Genomic DNA, 23,993 nt, shown 5'->3' with positions numbered 1-23,993 from the left:
AATACTGTGCAGAATGAAAATAAGGAAAAATGTTATGGACTTATAGAAGGTCAGAGAGAGATTTGGTGCACAAGGTCGCTTACATTGTTTTAGTGTCAATGGCTATAGTTAAAAGGTGAGTGGGATGAGAAAGTGCCATACCAAGAGTACGGTGCCATTTAAGACCCACCTAATCTCCTAGATGGACAACATTTTCTGTATTGTATTCAGTTCCCATCACCCAGTAAAGAATAGTTTTTCTCCCATTTTAAGTAGAGCAGATGCAGGTTATACCTCCTACCAGGGATTTGAAGCTTTCTGGGACCTAGGTGAGAAGATCAGGACAGGACAGGACATTTGTGTCTGAATTATTGATATATCCATACCGTGAATCCACTAGATGACATAAAAACAGGGGTTATTCTCTGGTGAAGTATTCTTCTTGACCTTGACTTGCTTTACGCCCTTGTACACACGGTCAGACATTGCGACAACCAAATCCGTCGGACAAAATCCGACGGATTTTGCCTGAAACTGTTGCATACACACAGTCGGACAAAGTTGTCAGAAAATCCGATCGTACTTAACGTGATGACGTTATTTCGTTAGGACGGGACTACGTTCAGGCTAGTAGCCAATAGCTTTGGTCTAGGAATTTGATCTGAGCATGCGTGGCACTTTGTCCGATCGGAATTCTCTACACATGATCGGACACATTCCGATCAGATCATGTTGTCGGAAAATTTTATAGCTCAGCTGGAAAACTTGGTCCGTTGGATACTTCGATGGAAACAGTCCGATGGAGCCCACACACTGTTGGATTATCCGACAACACGGCCCTATCGGACATTGTCCATCGGAATGCCCAACTGTGTGTACAAGGGCTAACTACTAAGTATTTGATTCCTATTTTCCAGTCCACTTTCCTTCAGAGAGTGAGTTAACAGTTTGCATATGCAGAAACTAAAGAAAAATGTAAATGGTGACCCGATGATCAAGCATTGTACATTTCCTTCAGCATGGCAGTGATTTTTCAGTATTGCCTGCTGTGAAGTATCCTATTTATAAAGCTCACTTGTATCCTCCCAGTGGAAAACCAGCTTGCCATGTTTCGCACCCTGACTTGTCAAAGACCTTCACATAGGTTGCATCTGATGTTTTAGAAAGTTAACTGATAGCATGACTCCTTTACTGAATGTGAACATTTCCTTTGAGTCTACTATGATATATGAGAATGTAGGACATATAAGAATAGACAAAATAATAATATTCTACCTACAGAGAGCTGAAATGTTCATAAGAAACACAGCAGGGTCCTACATTTCACTGCTGTGACTAACAAAGAAGTCAGAAAACTTTGGGAATTTTATTGCTGTCAGAAAATACAATGATTTAAATATAAGGAACCTCTAGGCACCAAATGTCCCAGTTCACAGTAAGTTTCCTAAAATGCAGTGAAATGTACAAAAATCTTTTTAAAGAGAGGAGATTTTAAAGGGGTAACTGCCCAAATGATGCTAGTCAATAGATAGAATCAGGCACATTTAGTGCAATATATAATGCTATTGAGGAACAAAGATCAAAAAAACTGATATTGATTGAAGGATGTGTTTCTTGTATCCATGGCAGATTACAGCAGTAAGATCTTTAGCTCCATCTACAATTGTATAAAGGTAATTTTGGTATTTTTTAATATTACAATTGAGGACAATAACATTTATTCTGTTGTAGCAAGAGCAGCAGGACTCAAATGCGCAGTGGGAGGAATATCTCCAACTCTTGACTGTAACCCTTTAAAAAACCTTTAAAATGCATGAAACCAGCTGGTCATTTTGCAAGTCAGAATCCGATTTATTTAACATTTTTTTTAGACCCATTCTTTAAACGCATTGCACCTGTAGGTACTGTATATGGTCAAATGTTGTCTCTGGTTGTCTTTGGTTTTCATCTAGCAATCATTCATGTGCAAAATGAGTTACAGCCACTCAGTGGGTTCTATAGGCATTGAATAGTGGAAATGTTTATTGATGCATAGCCTACGGGCAGTAACAGAAGACCTCGGCACACTGGACTGAGCTGCCAAGGCTGCTAAGAGGTGTGAATACTTGGTACCTGGTTGCCCTTATTAAAAACCGCAGGAACCTACATTGTAGATAATTGTATTGCAGGTTAGAGCAAGAGATCTGCAAAGGCTAACAAAAGAATCCTTGGCAGAAAATAATCAGAGCTGGGACCTATGAGACCTTGAAAACAACAACTTAGGTTACCATTCTCCAAAATCAAAGCCTGGTCCACAGGCTGAAATTTGGTACAGGCATGCACCTAATAATAAGTAAACAAGAAAATGACAGCAATCTAGATATCATCTTGTAATGTGGCTCTGAAGATGGGATGTACTTAATTTTACACTAAGGCATTGAGAAAGTTCAAAGAAATTATGAAGAAATTGAAAATAAGTATTTCAGCTGTGCAGAAAATTAGATAAAAAGGTAATGAATAAGGAAGTCAAAAGCATATGCCATATTGTACAGTGAAGGTCAAGTGTAGGACAGGTTTAATCCATTAATCCGTTTAGCTCTATCAGTGAAAGTATATGTAGACTTAGAAAGGAAGAAAAGTGCCAGGAACCTGGTTTGTTCATCATCATGTTTAGCAATTGGTACTGTCCTGCTCAATCATATGTGGCACTGGTGAGCATCGGGCAGTTGGCTGGTGATGTGGATTTGTCACTGTGTACCCTTGAGGCTTCCGTTTTTTTGGTTTTTCTGGGTCCTGGTTTTCACCTGTTGTTCTTGATAATGTTCCTTTTGTTGTTTCTTGCTGATATCTGCCTGTTCCAGCTTTTCACACCTTTTCTTGTGGTTCTTTTTTTTGGTGACTAGATGTACACTTTTAATTGGTCATAATTCCTGACCAATTCTGACCAATTCCTGAAAGGATTTACCTTGTTATTATCAAGTTCCTGTATTCATGGTCCCATCTCCTAGCTTGTTGTCACTTGGTTACTACTTGATCTTAGTCTATCTAGACTCTTATCCTGCAAACTACTACCTCTGATGTGTTTGACTTCAGAGATCTGACTGCTTGCTTGACCTGACCTCTATAGTACTCTTTCTGTCCTGACCTTGGCTGTGTAACTGACTATAATCTACCCTCTGATTTTGATGCTGCACCCTTAGCAACAACCTTAGCTACTCACTTCAACAACTATGCCACAGTTTTGCAAGGGGGCATCCTTAAGTATACATTATCCATCACTTACGTTTCTTTGGACAGCTGAGTAGTTGGAAAACTAGTTTTTTTTTTTTTTATAAAATAAAAACATCATTGTGGAAAAGAGTCTAGAGGGTCAAGGAAAAGTGCACCACTCCAACTTCCCAAGTTCTATTCTCATATGCTGGAATCATATGTAACCTTGGAGTCTGTCGCTTCTTCCACAGATGGCTCAGTATAATCCAAAAGAAAAACCACACACCAAAGAATTTTTAAAAATCTTTTAAGAGAAGTATGGGGTTTAAAAAAACATTTATACTCACCTAGGGGGAGTCCCCCACCGGCTCTGCACTGAGAACTGAGTGATCAAAGACAGCTGATCGCTCAGTACTGTCAGTCACCAGCTCTCTACACTGCCCCTCCAGTGCTCACTGGAGCGCCAGGCTGTGAAGGGGGCAGCAGCAGCTGGCTCAGGCTCTCAACAGTCCAAGCAGTTGAGTGAATCCTGATATTATAGTCTTCATCTGTCCAGAGCCTGGACCAGCTGAATGACACCAGCCAACTGCGGACTTTAGCCTACTGTTGGCTGAAGAGTGGTCATAGGAGTGCAGAACGAAGATCACTCCTGTGGCCAGTAGGAGAAAAATGGCTAATCTAGCTTTGGCCATACTTCTCTGATAACAAGATAACAAGCTTAAGGACACGGTTGCCCCCCCCCCCCCCCCCAGGACCATTCCGCTATCCTATTTCACCCAAAGGGCTTAATCATAAAGGATCTATGGTAAAACCAAGTGCTGAAGCTAGTCAGCTGAATGACGTTTTTCCTGTAAAGGCATAATTGGTGCGCGGCTTTTCTTTTGGATTTTACTGAATAGAGGTTTAACTGACTAGATCACTATTGTGTTTGAACCAAGCCTAAAAAAGAGTGGATCCAGCAATGTGATGATGATGCCATTTTTTTAAATTGGGTAATTGATCACCGGAGGGTGGGGATGCCTACATCATGGACAGCTACTTTCTGAAAATGATTTTTTCCTGGCTGTTATGCAGCTAATGTCTTTAATTCCTTTTGAGAGGGAGAGACAGAATAACAGACTCATCACACATAGGCATATCTGATTTTCTAATCAGTGACCCAGGATGTACTGATGATAGAGACAGCCAGGCAACTAGCGTTTTCAGGAGGTTGGCAGTAACATCCCCTATATTTCTCTGAGCACAGGCTAGTCACACAAAATCAGATTTTAATCTGTCATATCATCAAAATGTACCCACATCATATAGGGGTATATACATATATATATATATATATATATATATATATATATATATATATATATATATATATATATATATATATATATATATATATATATATGTATTTACACAAGATGCAAAGAATTTTCACCCAATATTCATACATTATTTTCTAATGAGATTCTTTTGAAAAATATGTGAATCCTGAATGAAATGAAATTAATCCTGCATTCATTTCTTGGTAAATTATGTTTAGCTCCCATATGTAAATCTGACCCTGTGACTTGTGCACTAAAGAGTGCTTTTGGGACTTTTTAGACATCGTTTAACTGTAGGTTTAATTGAATCCCAATAAGCATGCAGTGCGAATGGTTTTGTTCCCCATTATGAAAGCATAGAAAAACATTATGAGTTAGAAACATCGGGTAAGCTATAGTGATCTGTAGATGGGGCTTAACGTGCCAGATCAGGGACACAGGACACATCGTTCGCTAATGCTTTCCTAAGCAGTTAGACATTTTGGTCATGTGAAAACAGCATTTAGGTGCCATTTAGAAGGTGGTTCTACTACTTAGAAACTAGGAAAGCTAATGTCACAGTTAACTTTTTATATACAATTACACTTCACAGCACACTTTCCTAACAGTGCTTAGACTTCTTCCACCCAGTGCAGCACTTCTACCGCAGAGCCTGTATCTCGCTCCTTCAACCCATCCATGAGGTCACCTTACTCCCGGGGACCACTTGAGACTTCACGCTAGCATCCAGCAGTTAACTCGCTACATAACTCTAAGCTTCTGTATTCCCGAGGATCCTCTTCCCTTCCCCATGACATACAAACTGGATCAATAGAAGCTTTGTACAGCAACATCGGTCCCATGTGTGAAGCACCAATGGCTAGGGAGGGGTTGAATTGGAACAGCAAAATTACCTTTTACTCTTCAGACTTTACCAGATTATCCCTTATCCCTAGATAGGGTCCTTTCCTGAACTCACATTTATGCCCCATTATAAACCCTGCTCTATGGTACACCTTACGTGCACCCCCTTTTCTAGAAACTTCAGACAAGACATTCTCTTTGAATAAAGCTAGAACTTTACTGAAAGTTGATGCAATTTACAGGCACATATAAAAGTCTCAGTCTGCCTAACTCGTACCTTAGTAAAATATTAGCGTCCCTACAACACAAGTACTTTTGAGGGGAGTTCACTTCTGGTACCCCGGCTGGCTACACACAAAGGGGGGCCATTTATTTAGAGCAGCATTACGTATTGCAGCATTCCTTCAAAACTTTATTATGCAAAAGACCTTGCTAGGTTGCCTCCCCTTGTATTTATAGCCCACCATGTAATGGGGCAGAGCCATGAACACCCAGGAGGTGACAGCCTTATCTCTTTCCTAATCCCCTTGACAGCCTGCAGGATACAGCTATATTAGACAACTTTACCCATATCAAACTATATTATAAAAAAACAGGCAAGGTATCCCGTACCCTGGTAGGCACTTACCTAGAGATAGTATTATATTTTTTACAAATACGTCACAATTTTTCTGTTATCATTTAGTAGAAATAAAAAAGTATCATGTGCCTACTTTACTTTTTTTATGCAAATGTGTTGATTGTTTTGAACTATAATGGTATCAATTTGTTTATTTGATATAGATACACAAGCGGAGAGAAATGCACTAAGAGAGCAGGTGTATCCCAAACTGAGAGAATTCTGCAGAGAAAACTATGGCATGGAATTCCAGGTATTCTTCTTATATATGATTTTGTATAACTAAAACGTGTACTTCTTCTTCACTATGGTACTTTTTTTTTATACTTTTTTTATAACAAATGAAATCTAGGACAAACAGATAGTGCATGATCTTTTTATAATAGCAACACACCTGATACATAAAGTATAAGAAAGAGGTTCACTCACAACATGGGTACACGCATTAGTATTATTCAAGAGGTTTTCAAGCATTCTCAGCGTATAGAGATGACAAATGGCAAAAATAAGCCTGGTTACTGGTTAATCGATTTTTTGAAAAAGCGTTTTTCTGATAAACACATATGAAAAAAAAAGACATCTAAATACAAAAACAAGTACTAAAAAAAGTAAAAAGGTTCTTTCCTAAGTTAGTGCAAAGCACACAGCAACAGTCCATTTATTAAGGGCTCAATAAACAGTCTTGAAGTGCAGTTTTTGTAAATGTATTGCTAGTAGAACTTGGAAAGCATTCTGGGAGTGATGCAGGATACTATCAACACAGCAGATTTCTAACGAAGGACACTAGTAGTAGCAGTATTGCCCTGTACACGCGGTCGGACATTCCGACTGCAAAATCCGTCTGATTTTTTCTGACGGATTTTGGCCCAAACTTGTCTAGCATGCACACGGTCGCATAAAGTTGTTGGAAAATCCGATCGTTCTGAACGCGGTGACGTACAACACGAACAACGGGACTATAAAGAGGGCAGTAGCCAATAGCTTTTGTCTCGTAATTTATTCTGAGCATGCGTGGCACATTGTCTGTCAGAATTGTCTACACACGATCGGAATTTAAACGTATTTTGTTGTCAGAAAAATTTAGATCCAGCTCTCAAACTTTGTGTGTCGGAAATTCAGATGAAAAAAGTCTGATGGAGCCCATAAACAATCGGATTTTCCGACAACACAGTCCAATCGCACCTTTTCGGAAAGTCTGACAATGTGTACAGGGCATTAATCACATAAGTAGTAGTACCAGGCTAGATGTGTACAACTGGAGACCAGGCATCAAAGTAATAGGAAACTGAAGAAGTCTATGTGTCTCGGCTGGGGACCATGAAAACGTCAGCACATGAAAAATGTCTCAGCATGAGGGATCCTAGAATAAAAACAGTCCTTCAATGCAGCCCAAAGAAAGCAGTCCAGCATCCAGCCCAGGAGTGCCCCAGGGCAAACAGCCCCCTGGAGCTCACAGATTCATCCCCATTAAGGGGAAGACAATGTCCTCTGGGCTCCAGCCTGCCTAACAAGATTCCCAGGGATTGGATAGGCCCAACCAAATATTCAGGCTGGGAATTTGAATCCTCTCATCCTAATCTCTAGAAACTTCTCCTAGAGTCAGAGGGAAGTAATCACACCTCCAGCCTATGAAGCCTTGAGCAGATCAAACTAAATAATTCTGGCTCCTGTAGCTACAGCAAAAACCCAAACTAAATTTACCTAACAGCTTATGTTGCAGGACATTACATCACAAAACCAAGCCCAAAATGACACGTTTAAAATATTAACCACTCTAATCTATCCTATCCCCCTACTTCAACAACAAAAAAAGGTGGAAAATTCAATACAGCTTTTATATTCTCACCAATTTAGTACCAAACCGGGTACCTTTTAAATTGTATTTAAAGCTGCCTATGCCTAAAAGTCAACTTATTGAGATACGGCACTGCGTTATTTTAACTGATAATTGTGCGGCCATGCAACTCTGTACACAAATAACATTCATGTATTTTTTTCCCTTACAAATAGAGCTTTCTTTTGGTGTTATTGCCACTGCTTTTTTTTTTTTTTTTTTTTTTGCACTATAAACAACAAAAAAAGACAATTTTGAAAAGAAAAAAAACTGTATTTTTTACTTTCTGCTATAAAACATATCTAATAAAAAAAATATCTTCATAAATTTAGGCCAATATGTATGTTTTTGGTAAATATAGCAACTACAAAGGCTATGGGATATATACTGGATTTTTTTTTTTGTACTAGTAATAGCGCTGATCAGCGATTTATAGCGGGACAGTGATAGTGATATTGCAGTAGACAATTGGACACATTGGTGTTTAGTTACTAAAGCTAGAGAAGGCAAAATTAGTCATAATTCTGCAGAGAAACCAATTAGCTTCCAGGTTTTATTGCTAAAGCTTAATTAAACAAGCTGAGGTTAGAAGCTGATTGGGTTCTCTGCAGAATTGTGACTAATTTTGCCTTCTCTAGCTTTAGTAAATAAACCCCTAACTGACACTTTTAACACTTTGTGGAAACCAGTGACACTAATACAGGGATCAGCGCTAAATATATGCACTGTCACTGTGCTAATGACACTGTCTGGGAAGGACTTAAACATCTAGGGCAAGCAAAGGGTTAAATGTATGCCTAGCCAGTGATTGTGTTTACTATATCTACTGCTTTTATTAGGGGATGTGAGGCACTGCTTTGCAGGAACAGAGAATCCATCCCTTTCCCTTGTTAGAACGGTTAATTTCAAGTTCAAGTTGACTGCTGATATCAATTCCATCCACTTTTGTTGAATTATTTTCTAGCAAGGAACAATGTTCTCATATTGACTTGAATTTACAGAACCTCTAGCTGGCCCAAAATGCACGTATATGGGTTGCATGCAACATTTGTCTTAAAAACCGCATTCAAATATTGAATAACATCCGAATAACATTTGATATACCTATTACCGATCGACGAAATCTCCAGAAAAGAGATATCAAATCACCTGGGACCTGTGCACCTCTAGAACACTTTGCATTATCCTGAAAGCCTGCTCTATAAAGCGAAGAGGGAGTTCATCATGTCCCATTAACAATAAATATCCTAGCTACTCTCTGAAAGGCTGATATTGAAACAGAGGGAATCACCCTTATGCCTCGTTCACATGATCGGATTGTTGGACAACAAAACCGTGGACTTTTGTCCGAAGGGCGTTGGCTCAAACTTGTCTTCCATACACACGGTCACACAAATGTTGGCCAACAATTACGAACGCAGTGACATACTAGACGTACTATGTGGTTTTTCAGCTCTTTAGTGCCACCCTTTATGCTCCTTCTGCTAATTTAGTTTTAGTAGAAGTTTGGTGAGTGTTGATTCGCGCTTTTCTTTTCACATTTTACATTTAGCGCCTCTTAGTTCACTCTTTTCAGTTTGTTTTTGAATGGCCGTTTGTCAACCAGACATGTTGTGGAATCGGAGGAGATAACATGTTATTTATTATTGGCCATGGAGTTATTGCTTTAACATTATTTTTTTGGTTGAATAATGATTTGATTTGGTATATTTTCTATATTTTTGGATGCATAGAATGCACTTTTTGGTAAATTTTTGGTTCTATTGGCAGATAGCATGTCTATTTTTATTTGTTTTTTTAATGCACAATAAAAAAATTGTGGAGAAAAATAATTGGCGTGTGATATGTTTCACTCAAATGACAGTTTGGGAGTAGGCAGTTACATTTTAAAAAATACAATGTCAAATTGACAAGGGACATAAACAAAGGGACATCAACATAGTTGTATCTTTGATCTTAAAAACTAGGGCAATGATGGCGAACCTTGGCACCCCAGATGTTTTGGAACTACATTTCCCATGATGCTCAACTACACTGAAGAGTGGATGAGCATCATGGGAAATGTAGTTCCAAAACATCTGGGGTGCCAAGGTTCGCCATCACTGAACTAGGGGATAATGGTGTTGTGGTAACTTGCCCAAATAGAAAAAAAAAAACATAATAATAATATTCTTGATATCATTAGAAAAAAAAGCCTTTGAAAATTAGTTTGCAATAACTCCATCAATATCACCAGCAAAACAGCTTCATTATTATCCCATTAAAGAAGAAGAGAATTGTGCGCTGCATTTGGAGATTTCATTATCACGTCACAAATGTTAATTCTCCATTACGAACACTAGTTTACAAGACCAACCGCTTCTGCTTCGGAGCATTTGTGTTTGTACTTTGGACTTTTATCCGACGGACTTGTGTACACATGCTTGGAAAATCCGACAACACACATTTGTTGATGGAAAATTTGAAAACCTGCTAACCAACATTTGTTGGCGGAAAGTCCGACAACAATTGTCCGATGGAGCATACACACGGTTGGATTTACCTCCAACAGGCTGGCATCGAACATTTCCCCTCGGAAAGTTTGATCGTGTGTACGGGCCTTTAGTATCTCTGACCATTCATCGTCTTCAACATTACCTATGTCTAAAGACCATTGGTCTCTGTATTTCAGAGATTATTTCATCAGATATTTGTGAAATAATTAGGTCTATACAGAGAAAAATTCCCATTTGTGCAGTCTGATAATGTCACTACCTCTATAACTGGAATATTGTATCTCATCAACATTTTCTTCTATTTGGAGCTTATTATATGACACAATTGTAAATACTGATAAAAACAACCCTATATATTGTACACCTATACTAGTCCTTAAAAGGACCTTTGTGGACCTAGTAGCTAGTGCTTTGCAGACTGTCCCTCAGTCCCTACACTGATAAAAGACTGCTGCAGAAACTAGCAGTAATCTGCAGCACAGCAGTGCACCACAACCCTATATATTGTACACCTATACCAGTCTTTAAAAGGACCTTTGTGGACCTAGTAGCTAGTGATTTGCAGACTGTCCCTCAGTCCCTACACTGATAAAAGACAGCTGCAGAATCGGGCAGCAGTCAGCAACAGTGCACCAGCACCCTATATACTGTACACCTATACCAGTCCTTAAAAGAACCTTTGTGGACCTAGTAGTAATAGCTAGCGAGTGATTAAACTGACTGTCCCTGCTCCACACAGCGTCCTGTCCCTACACTGACAAAAGACCACCAGCACCAAATCACCAGCACAGCAGTGCACTGAACCCTATATACTGTAATACACCTATACCAGTCCTCAAAAGGACTTTTATGGACCTAATAGCTAGTGATTTGTGTCACTACAGTCTCTCCCTGCTCCACACAGCATCCTGTCCCTACACTGACATAAGACAGAATGTAAAATGGCCGCCAGATCAGGTCTATTTATAAGGTAGGGGGAATGTCCAATTGTCCATGTGCTGAAATGTCTCAATTGGCTGTCCTGTACCCCATGATGGATGTGTCATCATGGGTCAAAGTTCTTTCTCACTGTAAACGCATATGTCCGCCGGGCGAACAGCGGCAATAGTCCGCGGTTAGGCGAAACGCGAACACGCATAAATCGCCGTGAACCGACCGCCGGGCGAAACGCTAGGCCATCCCTACTAAACAAGCTAATAACAAACTTTCCAGGACCCGGTCAGGATAACAAAACCACTGCATGGCCGCCATTCTGCTATAGGCCGGGTGGGAAGTGGTTAAAGTCTATGGGACATGAACATGAAAAATCAAAAGTCCTAATTTTAAATGCTTATATGCAATTTGAGATAAAAAGTGTATGGGGACCCGGGTACTGCCCCAGGGGACATGTATCAATGCAAAAAAAAAAAACGTTTTTACAACAATTATTTTTTTTCAGGAGCAGCGATTTAATGATGCTTAAAGTGAAACAATAAAAATTAAATATTCCTTTAAATATCGTGCCATCCAAAAATATGTTTCATGCCTCCTCACTGCCAAGCAGACCTATTTTATCACTCTCATTAACAACTTATCATCCAGTCCCCATCAACTCTTCTCTACCTTTAACACTTTATTTCATCCTCCACTACCTCCACTCACTCACTCACAGTCCAGGAGATTGGCAATCACTTCAAAAATAAGATTGATGCAATTTGTGAGGGAAGCTCCACCTGACCCTGGACTATGTCCCCTCCCAAATGCTATGGTCACCCTCTGATTCTATCCTACACTCTGTAACTCACATCTTCAATCTCTCCCTCTCTTCCTCCCTCTATTCTGGCATCTTCCCCAACTCTCTAAAGCATACACTATTCACCCCCATAAATAAAAAGCCCTCACTGGACCATGCCACTCCTAACAACCTATGCACCATCTCCTTGCTCTCCTTTTTATCCAAACTCCTTGAACATTTAGTTTACAACCAACTGAGCAACCACCTCACTGTGAATGACCTTCTTGATCCCCTTTAGTCTGGATTTTGCCCATAACACTCCACAGAAACCACTCTCCTAAAACTCACAAACGATCTTCTAACGGCAAAATCTAACAGACACTATTTTGTACGCCTACTCCTGGACCTCTCTGCTGCCTTTGACATGGTGAACCTGCCCTCCTCTTCAAAAAACTCCACACCTTTGGTCTCCGTGAATGTACTCTTTGCTGGTTCTCATCCTACTTATCCAACCACACCTTTAGCGTTACTTCTACATCCTCCTCTCCTCTTACTTTCTCTGTTGGGGTACCCCAAGGTTCTGTTCTTGGACCTCCCTGATTCTCGCTCTACACCTCCTCCCTGGGTCAGTTGATAGCCTCCCATAGCTTTCAATACTATCTCTACGCTGATGACACCCACATTTATCTCTCTACTGCACAGCTCACTCCTTCAGTCTCTTCACATATCAGTAATATACTAACAGGCATATCAGCCTGGATGTCACACTACTTCCTCAAACTCAATCTGTCCAAAACAGAGCTCAAAATATTTCCTCCAGCACATGCCTCTTCCCCCCAATTTCACTGTTATGATCGATGGCACAACTATTAACCCGTCCCGGCAAGGTTCTTGTTGAAATCGTTGACTCTGAACTGTGCTTTTGGACCCACATCCAATTTTGCCACCTCAACCTATGCAATATCTCCAAAATACGCCCCTTCCTAACCAATGACACCACAAAGCTCCTTGTTAATTCCCTGGTCGCATCTTGCCTCAACTACTACAACTGCCTCCTCACTGGATTACCTTTACATAGGCTATACCCCCTTCAGTCCATCATGAATGCTGCTGCCAGGCTCATCCATGTTACCAACCATTCAGTGTCTGCTACTCTCTCTGTCAATCCCTTCAATGGCTTCCGCTCACCCAACAAATGAAAATACTAACAACAACTTACAAAGCCATTCAAAGCCATTCACAACTCCGCCCCCAGCTACATCACTAATCTAGTCTCAAAATACCAACCTAATCATCCTCTTCGTTCCTCCCAAGACCTCTTGTTCTCTAGCTTCCTTGTAACCTTCACCCATGCTCTCCTCCATTGCTTTTCCAAAGCCTCGGCAAACCTATGGTACTCTTTACCCCAATTTGTCTATCTCCTACTCTGTTTGCTTTTAGACGATCCCTGAAAACCTTTTTCTTCAGAGAAGCCTATTCTGCCCCCCACTTAACAGTTGTACTTTTATTTTCTTCATCAGCTCATCCCCCACAGCTATTACTTTTTTATCACTTGACCCTCCTAGATTATAGGCTCTAATGAGCAGAGCCCTCTAGTTCCTCCTGTATTCAATTGCATTGTCACTGTTCTGTCTGCACTCATGTTGTAAAGTGCTCCATAAACTGCTGGCACAATATAAATCCTGTATAATAATAGTAATAATAATAATATAATAATAATAATAATTAAGACCAGCTTTCCTTTGAGACACAAAGATAGATTTTGCTAAAGTATCTCCCATGCATTTCAAAAGTGGAGCAGCAAGTAATGATCAAGATGATCTCTTTTAAATATTTAGCAAAACCTTAACAATTCCATTCATTGACTTATAAGCAGGGATGCTAGTCACTTTACCTGATATACAAGTAACTAGTAAAATAAATATTTTTCAATCTGCATATGACTTACAGTAATCATTATATGGAACTGCATATAAGTGGAAATATGAAAGTGTAAAAAAAGTATTTTCTGGTAAACATTTCAATATTAATATTAAAAGTAATTTTAACTTTCAGTGAAGGTTATTATAGCTGTAATGTATGAATTTGTATACATTATTCATTCCATGAATTTGGAAGGGAATGTTCTGCAAGCTCAAATTGGTATCATGGTCAAGTTTTTAAAACATTAACAACTATTGATAAAATTACTTACATCAGGATGGTCCCTTTTAAATATAGCTAACAAATGATTAAAGTGCACATTCACTAAAAATATGTAATAGTTCCCCTTTAATTTGAGCGCAAACGTATGGTTTGTATGAGGAATAAAAAGAAGCTTGGGAGTCCTAAAGGATTTCTCTATGAATATGACAAACACAATTAGAGAATATATTAATTTCCTAAAACAAATGTTGTATTGATTATTAGAAACTATTGAATCACATCTAAATCACTGCTCTCTGGTGATATCTAATGACTTTTTCCCTGCACAGGCTATTTCCAGTAATATGCGCTGATGAAACACTTGATTGATTCAAGCGATGTTTGCAAAGAAATGATTTTTGTTTCCAAAGGATATAACAACTTGCAGGTTCATTTAGCAGGGGAAATATTGTCTGATCACTTCATTAAATCTGTGCAGACTGAAATATGCAGTGTATGGAAAGCTTCTATGTAAAACATTAGCTCTGCTTATGGTCTCCCGATAATAACAAAACAAAACAACAAACAAAACAAAAGTGAACATACACAATACACTGAGAAATCTGTTCTATGTGTTATTATATATGTCTAAATAATGGTCATTGACAAGCCTTGGCTGAAAATCAGACAACTTTGGCATTTGCCAATAATACTTATACGTCTCAGAATGCCTGTTGCGCAATGGGCTGGTCATCAGTCAGCAATGTCTTAACGTGATTGTAAAGTGAGAAGGTTTTTTATTTTAATGCATTAAGATAAAATACCTTCCATGTGCAGCAACCCCCCTCAGCACCCCCTAATACTTACCCGAGCCCCATCTCTATCCAGCAATTTCCACAAGTGCCTTGGCTGTCTGGGACTCTTCCTCCTGCTTGGCTGAGACACAGCAGTGCCACCATTGGCTCCTGCTCTGTCAATCAAAGTCAGTTAGCCAATCAGAAGGGAGAGGGGGCTCGGTGTCTAAATGGACACAGTGAGCTGCAGCTCGGGTTCCCCCATAGCAAGCTGCTTTCTATGGGGGCACTCAACAGGAGGGAGGGCCAGGAGAACAAAAGAGGGACCTGAGAAGAGGAGGTCCTTGGCTGCTCTGTGCAAAACCATTTCACAGAGCAGGTAAGTATAACATGTTTGTTATTTTTATGGGAAAAAAACAAGACTTTACAATCAATTTAACCACTAGGCTTCCGTGCTATAGCTAAAAGACGGCTGCAGCACGGACGCCAATTGCCGGGAGGCCGTCTCGGCGCGCATCGGGGAAGTTCTGTGCTGGCCGTGTCCCCTGGACAAAATTCATGAAAAAAAAAATTTGCTAAATTTTATCACAGAAACAAAGAAAAATTTGTTTTTTTTCCGAAATTTTTTGTCTTTTTTCATTTATAGCGCAAAAAATTAAAAACCCAGAGGTGATCAAATACCACCAAAAGAAAGCTCTATTTGTGGGAAAAAAAGGACAAAAAATTAATTTGGGTACAGTATTACATGACTCAGTAATTGTCATTCAAAGTGTGAGAGCACCGAAAGCTGAAAATTGGTCTGGTCACGAGGGGGGTTTAAGTGCCCAGTTGTCAAGTGGTTAAATCTCATTATTTTGGATCTGGATGGGAAATTATGGTTTATTGTGGCATGAACACAATGTACCTCTTTTTTTCAAACATAGAAAAAAAAATTCCTTTCCTGCCCAGCATTGGGGAATTGAACTAAAAAAAACTGTACCAGGGGCATCTTTTTGGTGATCCCTTTGCAAGTGAACCTGTCACTAAAGGCATAATCTACAAAGCTAATTACATTATATAAGGAATCACAAGGGGTCAGCACATACTGTAATGTCCTTTCAGCTTGAGTCATAGCTGGCACATATTATTTTCATATTTAACAATGCAATGCTTGTACCTCTCCATACTTCAACAAGGCAAAGTCTCAAACTCTGGAAACTGACAGTTGGAAACCAACGGTGAAATACGTCCGTTTTACAGCTTTTACTTACGAGTTTAGCAGCGATTATGTGCGTTTGAGGTTAGAAGAATTTTTTAAATATAAACTCAGGAGACCCTCCCAAATGTCCACAATGCATGAAAAAGTAAAGTAAATTATTAACTATTTCAGCCTATCTGTGAGAGAAGAGAAAGCAGCAGCAGAGAGAGCAGTATGCTTGTGGATAGCTGTCTTAATTTTTGTGTTTTCACTAAGGATGTGTGAGGAAATGCTGCTAATGTCGCTGTTCCTGAGGCTCAGAAGACATAGAACATTGCGTGAGAGGTGAGAGGACCAGAGTTCCTCGGTACTTGGCTCATTCAGTGATGCAGGAAACAGCATGTGGTGAAATTTGTATTTTTTCAACATTTTTATATTTTCAATAAGTATCAGAAATGTTTTCCCCCTTAAAAACACTTATAAACGCGCAAACATGCAATTTATCACAGTTTCCATAAATGTGGCATTTGAAATGCCAGTAAACTACCATCTTTAATGTGATTTTTCTGCTTTCAAAAAAAAATGTTGTATCCTCAACTACTATAAACAGCTGAGTGTACATGTACACATAAGATAACATAGAGGAGAATATAGGGCCTGCTGAAAAAAACACCTAGCTGCTTCTAATGCCCCGTACACACGAGCGGACTTTTCGACATCCAAACTCAGACGGACTGAGTCCGTCAGACTATTCGATCGTGTGTGGGCTGCAACGGACTTTTGATTCGCCAAAGTCTGACGGACTTTAGAAATGAAGCATGCTTCAAATTTTCCCGACGGAACTCCGCCAGACCCGGTCCCCGTCGAAAAATCCGCTCGTGTGTATGCTACTCCGACAGGCTAAAACCGACGCTAGGGCAGCTATTGGCTACTGGCTATGAACTTCCTTATTCGAATCCAGTCGTACGTCATCACGTTCGACTCCGTCGGAGTTTGGTGTGATGGTGTGTGTCCAAGTCCGTTCGGTCGAAAAGTCCGCCAGAACTCCGTCGGAACTCCGGCGGAACTCCTTTGGAGGTCTGTCGGACATAAGTCCTCTCGTGTGTACGCGGCATAAGCTTAGCAGCTGTAGTGTACATGAGGCCTAAGAGTTAGGGATAGTTAATTAGGAGAATCATGGACTTGTTATAATTCTTCTGAATATTTGTATGATTGTCTGTCTGATCTGCAGAAAAATCAAGCAATTTAGGAAACCAGGTAGCCATGATTCAAGAATTGTATAAATTTAGGTAAGCTTGACAAATCAAAATATGTATGTTCAAGCGAATAAAAACATTTGATGCAAAATCTATTAGAAGTGCCTAAACTGTATAGAGGTGCCACATCCTAATGTTGAATTGAAAACAGCAAAGTAGGGAGGAACTTTTGAAGGCACCAATGTAGACACAAAATGGTATTAAATACCGTTAAATAAAATAAATTTAAATAAGTACAGTTTAAAATCAATGCAAAGATAAAAGATCATACACACGGAATATACATGTGAAAAACAGGAAATTACAAAAAATTGCATTCCTCAAAAGAACATTGTAACGCAAAGGGACTCCTACGTGTTTCAACTCGCTGAGTTTTCTTCAGGGGGTTCATTATTTAGGAGTGCAGTGAATGGACACTACAAAATAATAAAAAATGTGAGTAATTGATTTGCCTTGCCCACCAATGGGAGTGTGCCAGTTATAAAAACATAGCAACCATTTCGTCAGAAACTTGCTGTTCACAAGACATTGAAATGGGGGCTGAAGGATGTAGGACTGTGACTGAACTTGCTACTCCCGCAAAAGCAACTCACCAAACCTTCTGCTCCTCCTACTTGATCCTTTCGGTGTGGCATGTGTTTTGGCTTCAATGAAGGTCAATGTAAATGGCCCAATTCCTGCAAATATAAGCAAGAATGTGCTTATTGTGCTGGCAATCATGCAGCATCACGTTGTTTTAAAAGGTTAGTTTCTAACAACTCACCACATAATAAAGATCTTTTTCTCAAAAGCAATAACGGCAGTGAACATAACAAACATGTTACCATGGCTACACATTTGGCCAAATCAACAGATGGCGGCCCTGTTGTTTAACGGTTTTACGGATGGCTTTCCTTTGCCCTCATGATAATTTACCATCCGTTCGACGGCACACTGCCATTGTAGCTGTTAACATTTTTAAGAGAGGTTCAAGAAGGTTGTATAGCTGGCCCTTTTGATTTGCCTCCTTTTTCCAATTTTAGGATTTCGCCATTAGGAATTAATCCTAAAAAAGACCCTAATTCTTTCCATCTCATCCACCATTTGTCCTTTCCAGACAGAATGTCCCTTAATGATAGAATAGATCCTTCTCTTTGTACGGTATCTTATGCATCTTTTGACAATGCTTTAGATAACATTGGCAATATTGCAGAGGGCGAGTTTTTATCAAAGGTGGATATAAAATCTGCATTCAAGCTACTGAAGGGAATGTAGATTGTCTAGCGGTAGTTTAACTCTTTGATGTCTGTTAAAGTGTGATTTCCAATCCCCACAGGCCTGTGAGATTAGCCCATTGAGACAATGACACAAAACAACATAGTCTCTCCGAGCAAATCTAATCTTTATTCTTTGCTGTGAATATTTAAAGGGGGCTTTCAGAAAGTGCCGCCCTTTGAACGTGGCATACAGATTATCCAATCATATAGAAGTACAGCCTATGACAAAAGTGAAACTAGCGATTTCTCAAAATCATGTGCTTTCCAAGAAACAAAATAACTAAAGAAGATAACAGTAACATGAGAAACGAAACTAGATTAGCAAAACTTGAGAATATCTATTCGTGAAGTGGATGTTAGAGAGACACAAAATAGAAACCAAATTTCTTAAAGAATGAAAGCGGTTAAGCTAAATATCCCTTCAGCTACTACCTATCCATCCCAAAGCTTTTAATTCTTGAAGTTTTGATTTTTAGGACTGTTCATACTTATTGGGAGAATTTCAAGTAGTCTGATGAGATTTTGGAGCCCCCTGAAAAAATGGTGTATCCAACCTTGAATGTTTAGGCATTTATATAGATACCGTTAACATGGTATTTAGGTTGCCTATTGAAAAAGTTAAAAGAATGTTGTATCTAGTTTCTTTTGTTCTTTCCAAACATAAAGTTACATTAAAAACCTTACAGACGTTATTGGGATTATTGGCTTTTGCCTCCAGAGTTATCCCTATGGGTAGGATCTTCTCTAAGCGCTTGTATCGGTCCATTTCAGGTGTTTCCTCTCCATTTCATTTTAAACATATTACTGCAGAGTTAAAAGAAGATTTAATAATTTGGCTCCAATTTTTGTTACATTTTAATGGTTGTACGTTATGGCGGGCACCTTTTTGTTCTACATCTGCTCTAAATTTATTGACTGATGCTTCAGGGGCTGTTTGTTATGGTCTTTTTTTGGCAAGGACGTTGCCCAGAATCTTGGAGAGAAAAAGGTTTGACTAAAATTATTGCTCTTTTAGAACTCTTTCCTGTATTAGTTGCCCTGGAATTGTGGGGTCCTTATTTTATAAATCATAGTATTTTATTCCATTCCGATTAGGGATGAGCCAAACACCCCCCTGTTCGGTTCGCACCAGAACATGCAAACAGGCAAAAAATTAGTTTGAACATGTGAACACCATTCAAGTCTATGGGACTCGAACATCAATAATCAAAAGTGCTAATTTTACAGGCTTATATGCAAGTTATTGTCATAAAAAGTGTTTGGGGACCAAGGGGACATGTATCAATGCGAAAAAAAAGTTTTAAAAACTGACGTTTTTTCAGGAGCAGTGATTTTACTAATGCTTAACGTGAAACAATAAAAGTGTAATATTCCTTTAAATTTTTTACCTGGGGGTGTCTATAGTCTGCCTGTAAAGGGGCACATGTTTCCCATGTTTAGAACAGTCTGACAGCAAAATTACATTTCTAAATGAAAAAAACGAATTTAAAACTACTCACGGCTGCAATGAATTGTTGGGTCCAAGGCATAACAGTTCATTGATAAAAACAGCATGGGGATTTCCCCACAGGGCAACCCCACGCCAAAATGAAAAAAAAAAAATAGCGTGGGGTTCCGCTCAAAATCCATACCAAACCTGAATTTTAAGGGGAACCCTGCGCCAAATTTAAAAAAAATGGCGTGGGTGTCCCCCTAAAAATCCATACCAGACCCTTATCCGAGCACGCAACCTGGCAGGCCGCAGGAAAAGAGGGGGGAAGAGAGCACCCCCCTCCTGAACTGTACCAGGCCACGTGCCCTCAATATTGGGAGGGTGCTTTGGGGTAGCCCCCCAAATCACCTTGTCCCCATGTTGATGGGGACAAGGGCTTCATCCCCACAACCCTTGCCCGGAGGTTGTGGGGGTCTGACGGCGGGAGGCTTATCTGAATCTGCAAGCCCCCTTTAACAAGGGGACCCCCATATCCCAGCCCCCCCATGTGAAATGGTAATGGAGTACAAAAGTACCCCTATCATTTCACAAAAAAAGTGTCAAAAATGTTAAAAATGACAAGAGACAGTTTTTGACAATTCCTTTATTTAAAGTCTTCTTTCCATCTTCTTCAGGTCTTTTTCCTTCCTTCGGTTCAGAGTTAAAAGAAGATTTAATAATTTGGCGCAATTGTTAAATTTGAATGGTTGTACGTTATGGGGGGCACCTTTTTGTTCTACATCTGCTCTAAATGTATTGACTGATGCTTCAGGGGCTGTTGGTTATGGTGGTCTTTTTTTGGCAAGGACATTGGTCGGCTGATCGTTGCCCACAATCTTGGAGAGAAAAAGGTTTGACTAAAATTATTGCTCTTTTAGAACTCTTTCCTATATTAGTTGCCCTGAAATTGTGGGGTCCTTATTTTATAAATCATAGTCTTTTATTCCATTCCGATTAGGGATGAGCCAAACACCCCCTGTTTGGTTCGGACCAGAACATGCGAACAGGCAAAAAATGTGTTGGAACACGAGAACACCGTTAAAGTCTATGGGACTCGAACATGAATAATCAAAAGTGCTAATTTTAAAGGCTATATGCAAGTATATGCAAGTTATTGTCATAAAAAGTGTTTGGGGACCTGGGTCCTGCCCCAGGGGACATGTATATATGCAAAAAAAGTTTTAAAAACTGACTTTTTTTCGGGAACGGTGATTTTAATAATGCTTAAAGTGAAACAATAAACATGTAATGGCATGGGGATTTCCCCACAGGGGAGCCCCGAACCAAAATGTAAAAAAAAATGGTGTGGGGGTCCCCCTCAAAATCCATACCAGACCCTTATCCGAGCACACAACCTGTCAGGCCACTGGTAAAGAGGGGGGGTGCCATAGGGAAAGCCATAGAAAAGTCTCTGTCAAGTCCCCGTGCATCAGAATTTAAGGCATGTGGCCTGGTATGGTTCAGGAGGGGGGCGCTCTCTCGTCCCCCCCCCTTTTCCTGCAGCCTGCCAGGTTGCATGCTCGGATAAGGGTCTGGTATGGATTTTTAGGGGGACCCCATGCCATTTCTTTTCTTAATTTTGGTTTGAGGTTCCCCTGTGGGGAAATCCCCATGCCATTTTTATCAATGAACTGTTATGTGTATTGTCGACCCGACAATTCATTATAGCCGCAAGTAGTTTTAAATTCGTTTTTTTTTCCTTTAGAAATGTCAGACTGTTCTAAACATGGGAAACATGTGCCCTTTGCAGGCATACTATAGACACCCCCCAGATACGAAATTTAAAGGAATATTACACTTTTATTGTTTCACTTTAAGCATTATTAAAATCACTGCTACCAAAAAAAATGCAATTTCTAAAACTTTTTTTTGCATTGATACATGCCCCCACGGGCAGGACCTAGGTCCCCAAACACTTTTTATGACAATAACTTGCATATTAGCCTTTGAAATGAGCACTTTTGATTTCTCCCAAAGACTTTTAAAGGGTGTTTCGCGGCTTTCGAAATTGCCGCGAACACCCCAAATTTTTCGCTGTTCGGCAAATGGGCGAACAGCCAATGTTCAAGTCGAACATGAGTTCGACTTGAACAGACAGCCCATCCCTAATTCCAATAACAAAGGGGTGATTTATGCAATCAATTCCCTCTCATCTGAGTATTTAACAGTTTTTACTATATTGAGGCCGATTCGTATTAAAATGTTTGAAAATAAATATTTGTTCCAGGAGTAGATAACATTATTGCTGACTCATTGTCAGGTTTTCAGATCCAGCAATTTTGGCTACTGGTTCCGGAGGCAGACGAAGAGGGTTACCGGTGTCCGCCACATTTATGGGATCTGCTTTAACTATTGTGGTTTCTTCTATTCAAAATTCAATTGCACCTTCCACGTAGGCAAATTATCAAGCCGTGTGGTGCTCTTGGTGCTCCTTTTTGAGCAATATGGGATACGGACCTTTTCAATTCTCTGAAGCACTTGTCTTTGTTTGGATTCTTTATTGGCAGGGTGTTATATTTCATATTTCCATGTAACAAAAACGTTGTTTTTTTCTTAAATTGTGTTTTTTTATTCTTATACAAAATTATTTTCTGTGAGACAGGCACTGAAGGGGTATCATAAGGGCAATATCGTTGCGGACTTAAGATAGCCAATTACTGCAGATGTTCTATCTCGCTTATGCGAGTCCACTACTTATGTTTGCTTCTCTTCCTATGAATCACTACTATTCAGAGTATCTTTTAGCCTCAGTTTTTTTGGAGCATTTCACATCTCCGAATTGCTTCCTCTTAAGACAAGAGATTCCTCTGGCATTTTAATTTTTGATTTAAAATTGAGTAGTGGCTTCCTGCAGATTTTCTTAAAAAAGAGCAAAACTGATCAGCTGGGTCAGGGGCATTGGATTACACTTCGGCAACTTTCCAATTTGTCCAGTTTTATTGGTACGACAGTTTTTGCAATCTAGACCATCTAGTGACACCCACCTGTTGATCCATGCATCTAGCTTACCCCTCATCCATTTTCAATTCCAATCCGTACTAAAGAAATGCTTGCAATTTTTCAGTTTGCATCACTTACATATTACATCCCATTCATTCCGCATTTGGGCTGCTACGGAATCTTCTAACCTGGGATTGTCTGAGAATAATATTAAAGGTATAGGGGGTTGGTGTTCTTCTTGTTATTGTTCATCTGTTAGACCTAAATTTTGTTTATAATTTTACAGAACCCTGTTTGGTTTGTAGGTCACTCATACGTCCATTGGGCTCATCAACGTGCTTCGGAGAGAGTCTATGGTTCTAATTTGGGCCTTCGGACAGATCAATTTAAAATTTGGTGGTTTGGTAAAAGGGGTATGTAATGGTTTGAATTGCGCAATGCATTGAGGTTGATTTACTAAAGGCAAATACACTCTGCACTACAAGTGCACTTGGAAGTGTAGTCGCTGTAAATCTAAAAGGAAGATCTAAAACGAGGAGAAGCTCGCAAAATGCTGGATATTAAATATTAATTTAAATTAGATTTGTTCTATATTCATCAAATTTTGCCTAATACAATCCTGATTTTTTTTGGAAATAATTACTAGACTACAGTGGTTGTTAGTTCCTGAATTTAAACATTTGGGAAAAAAATCAGGAAACGTATCAACCGAGTGATTTCAAAGTTTATGCCTTCAATTAATGACTTGTCTTTGCCTTTTGACTTGTCTTTGCCATGTTGACCTAGAAGAGGGTTTGAATGTTTTTTACAGAAGGGATAATGTGCACTTGTCTGCTGTTGCACTGGATATTTTTCATTTGGATTTGGAGTTTTGTATTGAGTTTTGTATTGAATTGGCCACAGTTCGGGTGGGGTGCCAGGATCATTTGGGTTAAGCCTGGCATGTGGGACAGTTTTTGGTTTAAATAGTTGTAATTCGAACT

The 23,993-nt window shown here is 39.5% G+C and overlaps 1 protein-coding gene across 1 annotated transcript in view; it reads left to right on the top strand.

The window, feature by feature from the left end:
- Positions 1 to 23,993, top strand: part of NWD2 (NACHT and WD repeat domain containing 2) — a 452,309-nt gene that overhangs the window by 216,084 nt on the left and 212,232 nt on the right. Inside the window, exon 2 of the mRNA XM_077477660.1 lies at positions 6,114 to 6,202. Within this exon, the coding sequence (XP_077333786.1) occupies positions 6,114 to 6,202 (89 nt within the window). The remainder of the gene's footprint in view (positions 1 to 6,113; positions 6,203 to 23,993) is intronic.

Source organism: Lithobates pipiens, unplaced genomic scaffold, assembly GCF_037356315.1.
Source record: "Lithobates pipiens isolate NorthernLeopardFrog02 unplaced genomic scaffold, aLitPip1_a1.2 Scaffold_13, whole genome shotgun sequence".
NCBI classification, from domain to species: domain Eukaryota; kingdom Metazoa; phylum Chordata; class Amphibia; order Anura; family Ranidae; genus Lithobates; species Lithobates pipiens.
This window is presented reverse-complemented; position numbering and strand designations above follow the sequence as displayed.